Genomic DNA, 15269 nt, shown 5'->3' on the forward strand with positions numbered 1-15269 from the left:
GTCACACCAATTCATAATCCTGAAAGAGGAGCAAAACATCAGGGATTTAGAGGGAATCTTGCATGTTATATCTTAACAGCATACACAGACATTTATGAGGAAAAATTAGTCACTGAAATCCTAGCGTTAGTTTGCCAGATGCCAGTGTCCTTCTTAGAATATTTCTACCTTAAATCACAATCCTTGAAGTTGAGATTTTAAAATATGTAAAATTCTATTTTTGAAGGCACATGATCCATTGAGAGGTGTCATTGATTTAAGAAAAATCTCAAAAGGAAAGAATGTAAAATAGTGATAGCAGAAACATCTATAGATTGTTTTGGATTCGTCAGTATAATAAGGAGTTGAAAGTTGCAGCATTTCTGTGTGTGTGTGTGTTTGTGTGTGTATGTGTGTGTTGTACTTTTGCTTTTGCCATTTTCAGATATTTTCTTTCTCAGGTCTTCTTTTCCAGACATCATTTGAATATGGTGAAACAACTGAACCCAAACATGACCAAACCAATTTCTCTTAGCTTCCCTTGGCCATGTAATCGATTTGCTGTATGTGCTTTAGTTAAATGCAATCATTTTGCAATCTGAATGAATCATTAAATGGGCCATATTCTGGTCGTTTCACTGAGTATAAACCTGCCTTAATTGTTAAGACAGGCTCACGTTCTTTTTTTAGTTTCATGCCTGTGCTAAATAAACAAGGGACAAATAAGACCTTTGTCTTTTTAGTGCGAGGAAATAATTTAGGTCAATAGCATATCTTTCAATTCAGAAGACTGATAATGGCATCAGAGAGGCTTTTATTCAACTCAGTAATCACTGCCTGCAAATAGTCTGTTGAGTGAATATTTAAGAAAGCTCCTTCTCTCTGTGGAAATTCATGGATTCCTCTGAAATAATTTACTTAGAAACTGTCGTTATCTTTTTGTGTCTTGTGGTATCCTGTTCAATTTAGGATTCTTACTGGGATTTCAATTACATTGGATTTTTATTTTTAAGTACTAGCTGAAAAATAGAACATGTATTGATATTAATTGCTATTGGATTAATGGTTTTAGATTATCGATTAGCTCTTTTTTGGTCATTGCTTGATATTCAAGTGTAGGAATCTGATAATAATGATTTGACTTATATTTGGATTTTGGCATAAAAGTATGTTTAGGACTATGATTTTGCTTCTTGCTTTCTTAGACACAATTCTGCCTTTTAGAAATTCTCTTATGTCTTATCTATTAGGAAAGCTCAAAGTTGCAATTTTTGAACTGTTCCCTCCTTAGGAATATCTGCATGTTTAGATGTCGAATTCTTCTTTGTCTTCACATTAAATAGAAAACTCTGATCTTATAATAGAAATGCTAGGATGACCTAGAAAACTAGAATCATAAGCAATCTATCTTCTTTGTAATTTTCAAGTATAATACAAAACAATATTATAAACCTTAAGTTCATAGCAATATAAAATATTCCAGTTTTCAACCTAAAGTTCATTTCTTAATGCATGATTTTAAATGCAATATTTATATTCTAAAATACCTTATTTCAACCTTAATAGTATACCTGTTGTAACAAGGAAAGAAAAAAAAGCAGTCTTTGGAGAAAAAAATCAATTATCTATTGATAATTTTTTTGAGGGGCTGTGGCCTGGTGAAATATCTGATGCCTGATTTCACTTAATGTTGCATTATTTGATATTTAGATTGTACGCTATGAGAAGCCCGTTACAGTACATTTTTTTAAGACATCCTCAAATAGTAATAATCTTTTATTTGGGAATCCTTATTCCTCAGACTTAACACATTTTTGAAATATGCTGGAAATTATACTGATATGTTTGTTTTAGCCTCTAGATCTGAAGTATTAAGAGTATACATAGGGTTAGCTACTTACTAATTTACTAAACACTTAACTTCAGTGAAAAGCTTCTGATTACTAATACTGTTGCTATTTGTTTTTTTTTACACCATAACCACTCTCCGTTGACCACTGCATGCAGATAGTTGGAAGTAAAGTTACGGTGAGTACAAAAGATGTGTCTTACCCTTAGATGTGAATTCATGCTTTTGAGAATTGAATGGTTTTTGCTTGTAGTAGTTTATACGTTTGGTTCTTCTGTTGGTGTATGTTTTACCAAAGCAGTGAAATGAATATTAAGATCGGGTGATTAAAATTTAGCTATGGTAAGTATTTTTCTGGTGGTTTGTGGAAATGTTTTAGAACTAGAATGTGCTTGTATATTTTCTCTTAGAAAGTTTAATTTTTTTTTTTGGAATTGTGCCTGTGTTGGTCTTTATGATTCTGATGTGATTTTGTGTTTTGAGCAGTTTCTCAGGATGCCAGGGAGAGATTCCTAAAATGTTAGTTTATGCTAACAGGAATTCTTATTGAAATATCTCAGGGCCAGCCTGGTGGCGGAGTGGTTAAGTTCGCGCGCTCCACTTTGGTGGGCTGTGGTTTGCAGGTTCGGATCCTGGGCACAGACCTGGCACCACTCAGCAAGCCATGCTGTGGTGGCATCCCACATGAAATAGAGGAAGATTGGCACAGATGTTAGCTCAGCGACAATCTTTCTCAAGCAAAAAGAGGAAGATTGGCAACAGATGTTAGCTCAAGGCCAATCTTCCTCACCAAAAAAATTAAATAAATAATAAAATAAAATAAAATATCTCACTTTGACACTGAGCACATAGCATAAAGAAAACAACCCTTATGTCCAGTCAGGAGGCCTGGGTGCCTGTCTTTGTTGAGTGCTACTAGTTGTCTCTGTGACTTTGGGCAAGTCCTGTAATCTCTCTGAGGTTCAGTTATTAAATGGAGAAATTGAAGTGATTGGCTTACTTTATCTTTTAAGCTTCTTTCTGTCACTGTCTTTTAAAGGTTTTATAAGCAAGGCACTGTACTTCCGTGCCATAATTACATGATACACTGTCACATAATACACCAAAAGTGGCCTATATTGTAATTGAGAGCTATTTGTAATTCCCTGGCTTCAGGACTAAGCAGTCTGTATTTAGAGACAGGGCGGAAACCTTATCTTTAATATTACCAAGTACCGTAATATCTAGAATACTGAATGTATTTAATATTTATTTTGCTTTAAAAAATTGATTTCTTTTTTCTTTTTTAATTCGTCTGACATCTAGGGGAAAAAGACATCAATCTTTCAGGATAATTCCAAAAATCAGCAGATATTCCTTTAGTGCTTATTATGTGCCAAGAACTGTGCTAGGTGCTCTGAGCGCTGGAAAATAAGAATGAGATAAGGCCTTATAGTTGCAATAATATATGTGGAAATAATCCAACCAGAAATATTGTGTGCTGATTGTAAGTGTAATAGGAACTCATCAGCAGGAGAGAGAAGTAGGGTTAGGGTAATTAGAGAAAATTCCATGCAAATTTCTGGACTTAAGCTGGGCTTTCAGCAAGAATGAGTTATGATGACTGGGATTTAAAAATATAATTTTTTTTATTGCTTTTTCTCCCTCAATCCCCCCAGTACATAGTTGTATATTTTAGTTGTGGGTCCTTTTAGTTGTGGCATCTGGGATGCCACCTCAACATGGCCTGATGAGCGGTGCCATGTCTGCACCCAGGATCCGAATGGGCTAAACCCTCGGCTGCCGAAGCGGAGCGTGTGTACTTAACCACTCGGCCACGGGGCTGGCCCTGATGACTCGGATTTGACTATGGAGACGAGACTATGGAGAAGCTCTCAGATTATAGAAGTAATATTCACTGCAAAGGCTCGGAGAAAGAACCAAAGTGTATTTCAGGGCGGGAAGAGGGAAGTGAGAGGTGAGGTTGACTTTACTGGAACAAAGAATGTATATTGGAAAGATTCAAAAATCAACTTGAAAGTGGATCTTGATGTCCGGGCAGAAGATTCGAAATTAGTTTGAGCAAGGGAGTAACATGAGGACTGCAGGGATTAAGAAAAATAAATTTGATAGCAGTAGGTAGGCTGGATTAGGCTAATGGTGGTTCTCAAACTTAAAAGTGTATCAACATGCCAAGAACTCTGCGTCTTTATCAAGCACCACAGATTCTGTTAAGGTAGTCTGAGGAGCACACTTGGAGAAATACTGGGTTAGGACAGAGTCTACCTAGGAGACTTGTGTGTGAGGCAGTGAGGGTGATAAAGGAACCTTGAGCTTAGTTTAACGTGGGCCAGAGCCAGCCTATGTTTCTGGTCTTGGTGCCATAAGCAATCCAACGGCCTATGCCCGAAGCCAGTGAAGTATTACCAATTCCTTCACGTGCAGTTACCGAGTTCTGTTGATTATTTCTCCCAAATGACTCTCAACTCCCTCCCCTAGTTACCCACACTGTTGCTTCCTTAGTGCCAACTCATCATTTCACACACCTGTCATTGCTGGGGACTCTTAAGTAGTCTCGTAGTCTTCACGCTGTTTCCCCGCATGTGCGTGTTCTGCCTTCTTACCAGAGATCATGCTGTTTTCCCCTTTAAAACTTTCAGATGGCTCCCTGTTGCCCTTTGTGATCTTCTCCCTGCCTCCTTTTCTAACTTTACCTCCAGCTGCATTCTTACGTGTGCCTGTCCTCTATCTGCACAGGAACACTTGGCAATTCCTTAACATCCTATTCTTTAGTACCTCTAAATCAAGCATATTCTATTTCTTTGAGCTAGAATGCACTTTTCTTTAGTGTGCCCAGCAAACTCTTAAATATCCATCAAGATTAAGCTTCATGTCAATCTTAGAAGGAGAATCTCCCCTTGATAACTCCTTCCTTCCCAAAGCACCATGTGTATACCTGTATATAATAGTTAACCTATTTTATTATAAGCAATTATTTCTATGTCTTTCTTCCCCAATGAACATAGCTCCTGCCCTCAAAATACTAGGTCTAATGGGGAAGACAGACAGGTAGACAGAATAAAGATAGGGCCTGAAGATGCAATGTAGTAAAGGTTGCCAAGTGGCAGGCCAGCAGGCTGTATATGGTTTGTGGAAAAGTTTTGCCTTGTCCGAGGGTGTTTCGAAAGACAGCATGATAAGATAGGGGTTATGCATGATCTGCAATGTAAACTATTTCATACCGATTGTCTTATCTGTGCCCTGCTTCTCAGGTTGGAGTTTGCAAATCCTGCTCTAAAGGGAGGAACGATAGGAATGAACTTCTAGAGGAAATGATGAGGGATTTGTTCTAGAGTTTAGGTGGGAGGGGTGCCTTAAAGGGAAAGATTTTTTTGTTGTTTTCTTGAGACTAGAGAGAGGAGTGAAAAAACAATATTTCAAATCACTCTGGTGAAAGTCAGGTACAAAGGGCTCATTTTTCATGGTCTCATTAATCTTCAAAAGATGGGAAGTAGGGCCGGCCCAGTGGCATAGTGGTTAAGTTCACGTGCTCCGCTTCAGCGATCCAGGGTTTGCGGGTTTGGATCCTGGGTGCGGACCTACACACCACTCATCAAGCCATGCTGTGGCGGCATCCCGCATACAAAATAGAGGAAGATTGGCACAGATGTCAGCTCAGGGACAATCTTCCTCAAGCAAAAAGAGCAGATAAGAATTTCATAGAAGTGTTCCAGAGAGAAGAAATTCTAGAATAACCACTTTAAGTACTATGGTTGCCTAGAGATTATATATATTGGCCGAAAAATGAGTGATGCAGAAGCCAGATTGAAACTAGAAAGATGGAATATGTAATGAAGCAGGTCTGCAAGGCCCTGACTTTCTTTTGTCTGTCCAATGTTGATTAGAAGCAGAAATGGAGGCAATTGAGTTCCTCTCCATCTCAAACTGCAGTCAGCCTTACTTTTCACTATTCTCCTTTATAAATTTTACTTTAAAAATCAGGCTGGAAAACTGCCTGTTACCTGAACATAACCAGCCCCTCTGCCTTGTGCAGTCTTGCTGCTGACTTTGCTCATTATATCTTTTTCTGCATAGAATGTTTTCTTCCTTTGTCAACATTCTGCCATCCTCCACAGCTCTTCCATGAAGCTATCCTGATTCCCACCCCATTCCCCCCCAACCCCAGTTGCCACTTAGTAATTGATTTGAACTTCTGTAGCACTTTATTTTTAACTCTTTTATGGAATCCCTTTCTACTTTATCTTATACTTTCTATTACGTTATATGTTCCTTCTGGCTTCTGTTACAATACTCCTATTTTACTTTAGTTTATAGTAATGTATATCTTTGAATAATACTCTCACCCTAGGGGTCTGTCTTTTTATGTCCACAGTATAGATCCTCTGAAGGGATGCAGATTTTAGTAGAGGCAGGTGGCCCTTGGTTCAGATTCCCACTCTGCTGCATCCTAGCTGTGTGACCTTGGACAATTTACTTAACCTCTCTGTACCTCAGTCTCCTCATCCATAAAACGAGGATAGCAGTACTAAATTCAGGCTGAATTTGAAGTTTATTGTTTATATTTACTATATTTAACATACAAAGAGGCTTGCAAATAGTAGGTCTAAATTACATTTTTCATTAAATGTACTGAATTCTACAAAGTACTTGGTATGAAAAACATAAAAACACGAAGATTACATGGTAAAATGAGATAAGTCTATGAGCTGCCTCTTTTTTTGGCTAAATATTCAAGATGTGTGCTGTTTGATGGGATTTATTCTGGGTCGAGAATGGTGGGAAAGGTTCAGCTGGATGGAAAAAGGAGACGGCTTCGCCTGTTTATTAGAAGCTGTGTGTTATGTGGTATAGATTATTGCTGGACTTTGAGAAAAAAATGAAAAATCGGTCTGTGGTCTCAAGATCATATTGACAAGGTTATTTTAAAGATTTAATAAAATAGTTGGAGATTTGTTATAGATATCATCTATGAAGGGAAATGATAAAATATCCTCCTGTAGATATCTTAAAATAGCAAAGGAGAATTTGCAGTAGGATAAAGATGGAAGGACCTGAATGCGTTTTTCACTGGCTTCTAGTTCTAAGTGTTGTACAACTTTGGAAGGAAAATAAATTGTTTTTATTGTTTAGTAACACATTGCAGAAAACAGATTTAGAAAACAGCTAAAATGATTGATTTGATTTCGCTGCAAGCCAGGAATAATTTATCCACAGGTGGAGAAAGAACCATTCTTCTGTGGGAAACAAAGAGTAAGAACTGACGTGATTACATGTGATAATTGGAAAATAGAATTATAACGACCAGACCTTACACTGTTAAATTTATATTGATCATATATGTGATATGATATGATACATATATCAGATATTATATTAGCTTATGGTAATTTAATGACATAAATACTTGAATGCCTGGGGTAGCAGTAGGGGATTTGGGGGCTGGTGTTTTAGCATCCGAAAGACCTGAATTTGAATTTGTTTTAATCAGCACTCCTTCATTCCCTGTGACGTGGTTAACCTCTCTCACCACAGTTTGATTCCTTTCTTGAACCAAAAGTTACTGCTCCTGTTATGTGCCAGGCACTATTCTAGGTGCTCAAATGATGAACCATACAGGTAAGTTCCTCACGGAGCTTACATTCTACTTGGGAAGACAGACAATCAGACACATATTAAGTATAATGGCAGGGAGTGGGAAGAGCTATGGAGGAAAACAAAGCAAGATGAGAAAGCAGACGGTGATGAGGGATGCGCTAGTCTAGGTAGGCGAGCTGTACGACGTTTGAAGGGAGACGTGAATAAAATTGGGGAGAGCCATGCCAATATCTAGGCAAGAGCTACAGAGGCAGAGAGAGAACATCAAGTGTCTTGGATTTGAGGCAGGAGTGTGCTCTGAGTTGTTGAAGAATAGCAAAGAGGCCACTATAGTTGGAGTGGGGTGAACAAGGGGAAATATGGGGGTATTTAATACCCAACCCCAAGAGCTCGCTCGTTAAGGTGACGACAAACATGGTTAAGCATAGTGGTGGGTTGTAGTTTGGAAAGGTAGGTTGAAGTCATTTTAGAAGGAACATGTTGAGGAGTTGGTACTTTACTAGTGAGAAGTCCTGGAAGGTTTTGAGCCATGGAATGACAAAATCCGAGCTGTATTTGGGGAAGGTAAATGGAGCAATGGAAATTGGAGGAGTTAGACGGTACGGCAGGGAGAGCAAGCTGGGGGTTGTTGCAGTAGCTGAAGTTTTAAGACCCTGAACTGGAGAGTGGTTAGACAGGCCCAAATGGAGGGTATAGAAGAGGGAGAGAGATTGTGGAAGTAAAATATGTCAGCCTTGGGCCGGCCTGGCGGCGTAGTGCTTAAGTTCGCACGTTCTGCTTCGGCGGCCTGGGGTTCACCGGTTCGGATCCCGGGTGCGGACATGGCACCGCGTGGCACGCCATGCTGTGGTAGGCGTCCCACATATAAAGCAGAGGAAGATGGGCATGGATGTTAGCTCAGGGCCAGTCTTCCTCAGAAACAAGAGGAGGATTGGCAGATGTTAGCTCAGGGCTAATCTTCCTCAAAAAAAAAAAAAAAAAAATAGCCTCAGCAAATGGTTAAAAAGGGTAGAGGCGGCATGTGAAGGAATACTGACTGAAATTTCAAGCATGGATAACTGAAACGATGGTGGCTTCAGTGTTCACCAAGAAGTCAGGAGCAAGATTAAGTTTGGAGTGCAAGGTGATGAGTTCAGTTAGACATGTTAATCAAGGGGACATTAGTAAAATCCCAAACACAAGAATAAAGTGATTGCCACACAATATTTCTTTAGTGCTTATAGCATTAAGAGTAGGAGTTTATAATTTGGTTCTCTGTTTCAAACTCCTACTTTTACTATTTTAATTATACTCTCTGCACAGTGCTGCTGAATCTGTTGTTTATCTTTCTAATAACATTTCCTTGTTTATAACTGAAGCCTCCATATCTGTATAAGGCAGTGAAGGCCCTGTGTCCTTCTAGGGGACTCAGTGGACCCGGATAGAAAGGAGCTAATCATTTTCATGGCCTATAGTATTGCTCATCAGATAAGCCATTTTACGTGATGAAGATGTCACATTTGTAAAATTTCTTAATAATCTGAGTCAAAAGGACAACCCTGTCATGGGTGAAGTTTAGGTACAGATGTATGTTTCTTTCTCCCAAACGGGGCATGGGGATCACCGGCTCTGATTGAGTGAATATTGCAGGCCTTTTTTCTCAAAATAGAGCCAAAGGAATTTGTTCCCCCAGGCTGGTGAAGAAGGTCATACCGAAAGAAAGTTCTTGTTAAAAGTATAAACTTATGGCCAGGCTCAAAGTAAGAAATCCAAAATGCCACTGATGTGTTCCTTCCTATAAGCCACGTAGTAATTAATCATACTACCCATAAAATATCACTAAGTGTGGCAGTATGTATTCGTGGGCTGTTAAGCTGCTATTGCGTTATTAAATTGAAGTTTTATTAGTCTACTGATTGAATAGTCTCTTAATGATTACTTCATGTAATGTTACGCTTGTGTCAGGCCGACTAAAATTTGAATATACCCTGTGAAAAGAGATCAAATCTTTGCCGTTTTTTTTTTTTTTAAATAATTTTGTAGTCCAGAAGGGGGAGACAAAACATTGATTATTGGAGTTGGAAGTAGCTGCTTCATAAGAAAACATGACTTTCTTGCGCTCCAATTTGATTGTTTTTTCTTATGGGTTTAGAAATTGTGGGATAGTTGCTACTGTAAAATACTTAGTTTTATGGTGGTGACAATTTTGTTAAAAATCTAAATTGAATCAGAATAAAAATAACCAATGCAATTATTTTTAACTAGTGTATATAAAGTAGGAAAACTCATTTGGTAATCAGATGAAAATAAGACCTGAGACTGTTTAATGATGGTATATTATAAGTGATCTTTTAAAAATAGCAGGAGCACTATTAAAGTTCCAATTTTGGTCTTTTCTAATTTTACATTCATTATGAGCAGTAAGTAGCTACCTTCCCATTTCCTTATGTTTTAATACTACAAGCCGGCTTGTGGATTATGCTTGTTTTGGATAGGAGTATCTGCATATGTTTTGAAAGGTTTTATTATTTAAATTTCCATTCAGTTTTAGAACAATTTCTTATCAATCCCTTGCCTTCCAGTGCATTGTCATAATTACATTGTTTCATCATGCCAGATTAAATTCATTGTTTAAAGAATGCTAAAATAATGTAGATTATAAAATATTAGGAAGTTGTCTTACCTTGGGTATTTGGAAATGTCTGAAAGACAGTATGAATATTGACTTTATGCTTAGACATATATTTTGTAAATTGATCACATTAATATTTATGAGTATGGGGTAGTTATGTTTTATATCCTGATAGTGGAAACAAAAAGATGTACTCTTCATGTAGGATTCTGCACTGCGACTTTATTTCCTGTGTATTTTGATTGTTATCATGTTAGAAATTTTTATTGAGGATATGTCTCTGTGTATATAATCAGGTAAAAGGATGCATTTAAAATCTAATGCTTGGTATAAGACATTTAAAACTAGTATAGCCATTATTTTATATTACATTGATGGAAAACTATGACAGAAATTCAACTATGGCAAAAATTTTGACCGGCCATACAGCATGAGATAAATATATAGGTGTTTTTCTGTGTTTGTTTTTGTTGTTAAGTAATATAGTCTCTATACTATGTCTCCTTTAGAAACTCTGTGTAAAATTGCCTGTTGCCATTATGAAACTTAAAGTGGAATGACACGGATATTTTTTATGAGGCAATGTTTTCTTGCTCCAGTTAGCCTTGTCAGCAGGGGAAAAAGTGGAAACAAAAAGATTCTGATCAATATTAAAGAGTTAGCTTGCTCTATATCAAATTTTGGCTTTTTTCTCACATATTTGATTCCATTTCCTATTTCAGTTAATCACGTTTTTTCTATCTGCTTATCTGTTAGGAAAGGACGGTTTGATTGAACCAAAAGTAGCTCCTTTGAATGGGCTAAGGGCAGAATAGAATCATCTTCAGAATGCCACCTTAGATTTATAAAGTGCTTTAGCATTTTTAAAGCCCTTTTTTTGTATTTTCTCATTTGAGCTACATATTATATGTATTTCTGTAGGTTTGCACATCAATTTTTTCAGGAAGACATTGGCTCCATCTCCAAATCCTGGGGTCTGGCCTTGTCTCGTGGAGTTTTGTTGAGTAGTATATACTGGCCAAAGTATTTCCTGTCAGTGGTCAACAGGTATTCATGACTTGAATTAGTATCCTGTTTATATGCCCGCATGAAACGCTTTGTGGCCCTGCATCGCTAAATTATGGTCATGTGACTAGGAACATTTAAGGTCATTTTTTACTGTGGTCACCATAATTCACATCCCAGGATCAGTACATTAACTTCATGTGCTATTAGAGTTGCAGCCACAATTAACTATCGAAACAATATAGAAAACAAAAATGAATTTTAAGAACATCAATCAAAGACGCAAAAAGCTTTCTGGGTTCAGTTTATATGCTGATCTGTTTGTAAATTTTTACTCACCTGTCATGGTTCCTTTCTTCAATGAACTTGTGATCTAAGGAGAAAATAATTGCCTGTGCAATATGTAATTCTTGTGCTTTGAGTACTGTAACTACTTTGTTCACTTTAGGTAAATCATTTCTGCTCATTGATGCTGATGCTTTTTTGGCAGAGTAGTTTTACATTCAGAGGGCTGTTTTACAAAGTGTGATTGGCAACCGTACACTAGATATAGTGTGTCTGTCTGTATCTTTTGATCCATCTGTCTATCCTCTCAAAGTTAAGTGAGCTTACATAGCTTCCCTCTATGTTCGAAAGCTGAGAAGTTACAAGAGAACTGAGACTTTTCCTCAAAATTATTTCAGATTTTCTTATGGGGTGGAATGCTTTTGCTTAGAATGAGAGAAGGTATATGTTATGGGCTGAATTGTCTCCCCCCAAATTCGTATGTTCAAGCCCTAACCCCCCAGTACCTCAGAATGTGTTGGAGATAGGGCCTTTAAAGAGGGCCATTAGGGTGTGCCCTCATCCAATCTAGCTGGCTGGTGTCCTTATGAGAGAAAATTTGGACAAAGGAACACCAGGAGGATGCACAGAGGAAAGACTGTGTGAGGACACAGGGAGAAGGCGGACATTGGCAAGCCAAGCAGAGAGGCCTCGGAGGAAACCAACCCCGTTGACGCCTTGAGCTCGGACTCCACCTCCAGAACTGTGAGGAAGTAAATTTTGGTTGTTTAAGCCACCTCCTCTGTGTTTTGTTGTTGTTATGGCAGCCCTAGCAAACCAATGCAGTGTATGATCTTTATTCTCTTATATTTAACACTTAATAGTAGCTGACCTTTAGAGGACACCGAGTGCCAGGAGCGGTGCTAAGCGAGTTCCGTGTAAAAACTAACTTAATCCTCGTAACCATGATCACCCCCATGTTATAGATGAGGAAAGTGAGGCTTAGAATAGCAAGGACATTGTCTGTGGTTGCACAGTGAGTAGGTGGGAGAGGCAGGACTGGAACCCGGTCAGACTGACTTCCGAGCTGGGCCTCTTAAGCAAAACTTAAGTAAGAATTTGGTGGATTCCAGGCGGTTGTGGATGATGATCATCACCACGCGTGCTTCCCTTCTCTAACATTGTTATTATTTAGTCCTTCACCCATTGCTTATAGGTGACTGTTATCTTCCACCAGCTGGAGGATGCTTGTAGGCCCCACCAACAGCCTGCCTGTGGGAAAGCTACTCCATCACAGAGACTTAAATGCCCCTATGCAAGTGTTGCTCTCTGGGCCCCAAATGACTGAGCAGACGTGGTCTTTGTGCTTTCCTAGCAGATACTCGCAAACAGGTAACAGCAACTCAGATAAACAGAACATACTGGGCAACTAAAATGTGAGAAAAGAGATATTGCTGCTCTATGAGCCAAACATAAATATTAGAAATAAGCCCATTTTTAGCAATGGCCTTTAATTCTTTTGAAGCCATTTTTCCTGTGTCTAAAGTAGATGAAACATTGTGCCTCTTTGAGTCTTATATCATCAGTGTTCACCTTTCTTATGCACTCTTGCCTTTTATAATTAATTTCAATTAAACATTAGTTTTGTTTAATTAATATTGTGTAATTAAAATGCTTATAAGCTCTCAAAGGGCAAGAACTATGTCTTAATACACCTTAGACATTTTCAAATACACTAGGCTATAGCAGTGATAAAATAATTAAACATCCTTTTGTTCAATGTCTACATATTCACCACCCCTGTGACACTGAACTGTATGTAAACTGAAATCAGAAAGCTGCGTTCATAATGCTTTGCAAGAGCAGAAGTCCTCTTCCATTGGAAATGCAGTTCAGCATCTTAGAATCTTATTTTTTTCAGGAATAAACTAAATTTTTTTCTACTGCAGTTTAGGCCTCTTTGCTCTTGCCACATTTCCTACTTCCACTGAGGACAATTGTTCGTCATCACCCATGTAATCTCTCTTAGGTCCTTGTAGATTTAAGTGGCCCCTCCGCTCCCTCTTCTCCCACTTGCTCTAACTTTTCCATATAGTGCTGCCTTCTTTTTAATTGCTTTTGCACTGTACAGCTGGGACCCTCAGAACTGTAAGTGCTACTTGATAATACACCCAATCTAAATGCTCTCATTCTCATTTTCCTCAGTGTGTGTGTGTGTGTGTGTGTGTGTAGTTCCTTAGTTTTAGCAGTGACACTGCTATTGATAGTGACTATGATTTTTGCATACAGATATGACTAAGAAATACTGAGAGCTCTCCCTCCAGCCTTTTCCCATTATCTAGGAAACTCCAAAAAGAGCTCTTCATCACACCAACTACAAATATCCTGGATCTTTCACCTGTGGAGTTTTTCCTCCAATTGTTTTTGCCCACAGCTTGGTGGACAAAGTGAATCATATAGGAAAGCCACCACACAAAGTGGATGCTTACAGCATAAATTATACCATAGTGAAAATTACAGCGTTTGGACTCAGAAGACCTGGGGTTTGGCTCATGGCTCTCTCTCTTCATGGCTGAGTGATTTGAGTTGAAACACTTAACCTTTCTTGAGTCCACGTCTCTTTGTCTGTTCCTACCCTGCCATCCTAATAGAATTATGAAGCACTTTGTAAACTGTAAGACACACTACATATTGAAATCGTTGTCATGGTAATAATGGAAGAAATGATCCTCATGGTATTTCCTAATATATATTTTTGGAAGAAAGTGCTGAACCACAACTGTTGCTAGCTTACAGTGACGCATGCATTCATACGTCATTCCTTCTTTCCTCATCATCAGTTGAGAAGCCAGTTCGATTATAACCATTGTAAGAGCTCAGGTCTTCTAAGAAGGCTCCCAGACCACAGACTACATTTAAAGTCACCTTCTTTATGAAAAGGTACAACCAACCATGAGGATTATCCCTCTTCCTTCATGTCAATATTAAAATATCTGCGTTTTAAGCTGCACAGCCATGTGCCCTTTCTCATTTCATTTGAACTCTTTTCTCCAGCTGAATATTGTACCTACTCTACAAATTTGGGCTTCAATATCTACTTCTAGATGAAGGATACACGAACTCAGAAGTAGGAAAGTTTTCAGGAGTATTATTTTGAGATTTGTGGTAGTAGTTGAGAATTTGGCTTTTTTTTTTTGAGTAGTGCTAGATGTTTAAATACTACAAAAGGCTATAATTCCTTTAAATATACATTTTAAACCAAATATATGATTTAGAACAAATGCTTTTCAAGTTTGTTATTCCCATTCTAAGAGTAATACAATATGGTTCAGAAAATTGGATAACGCAGTTAGGGAGATGGAGTTGAAAAAAAACAGGAAGAAACCCATGCCCCCAGCCCCTAACATAAATTGCTATTAATAATTTGGTACTCATATCCAATTGTGTCTCTGCTGCGTAGCTATATTTTTTACATGGTTTCTACCACTCTTGCTATCTATACTTCCCCTTCAGAAATGTGTCCCTATTTTATGATGAAGGAAACTGATGCAGATAATGTTTGGTAGATTAGAGCTTCTGATAGCAAAGTAGTGTTTTAATCAATCCTGGCGCCCTCACTTCACTTAATTACAGTCTGCTGATGTAAACTCAGTATCAAGAAGCATTGGATGCCTTGAAAGTTATGGCATGATTTTATCTTTAGTAACGTTTGAGCATGTGAACAGTTAAGGCCATTTTTATGTGTTTTCCTGGATAGCTTAAAAAAATCTAGTGGAAAATGTCCATGATCTATTCCACTGTTGGATGGACATAATACACAAATTGCTATCAAGATAGGAAACAATACTAAATTTCAGTTGTCTCAGGTAACTATTTATAATGATACATTTTTCTTATTTATGAGATAATGACTAATTCGGAGAAAAATCTGGAAGTATTGAATGGGTACAAAATAGCAGAAAAATG

At 38.0% G+C, this 15269-nt stretch overlaps 1 protein-coding gene across 7 annotated transcripts in view; it reads left to right on the top strand.

Moving 5' to 3' along the window:
- Positions 1–15269, top strand: part of DIAPH2 (diaphanous related formin 2) — an 816328-nt gene that overhangs the window by 79389 nt on the left and 721670 nt on the right. For 4 of the 7 annotated variants that reach the window (XM_070605395.1, XM_070605389.1, XM_070605390.1 and 1 more), the window contains one exon: positions 1987–2007. The exons of the other annotated variants lie outside the window; for them this stretch is intronic. In XM_070605395.1, coding sequence (XP_070461496.1) covers positions 1987–2007 — 21 coding nt within the window. The remainder of the gene's footprint in view (positions 1–1986; positions 2008–15269) is intronic. 7 annotated transcript variants of the gene reach the window in all.

Source organism: Equus przewalskii, chromosome X (genome assembly GCF_037783145.1).
Source record: "Equus przewalskii isolate Varuska chromosome X, EquPr2, whole genome shotgun sequence".
Taxonomy (NCBI): Eukaryota; Metazoa; Chordata; class Mammalia; order Perissodactyla; family Equidae; genus Equus; species Equus przewalskii.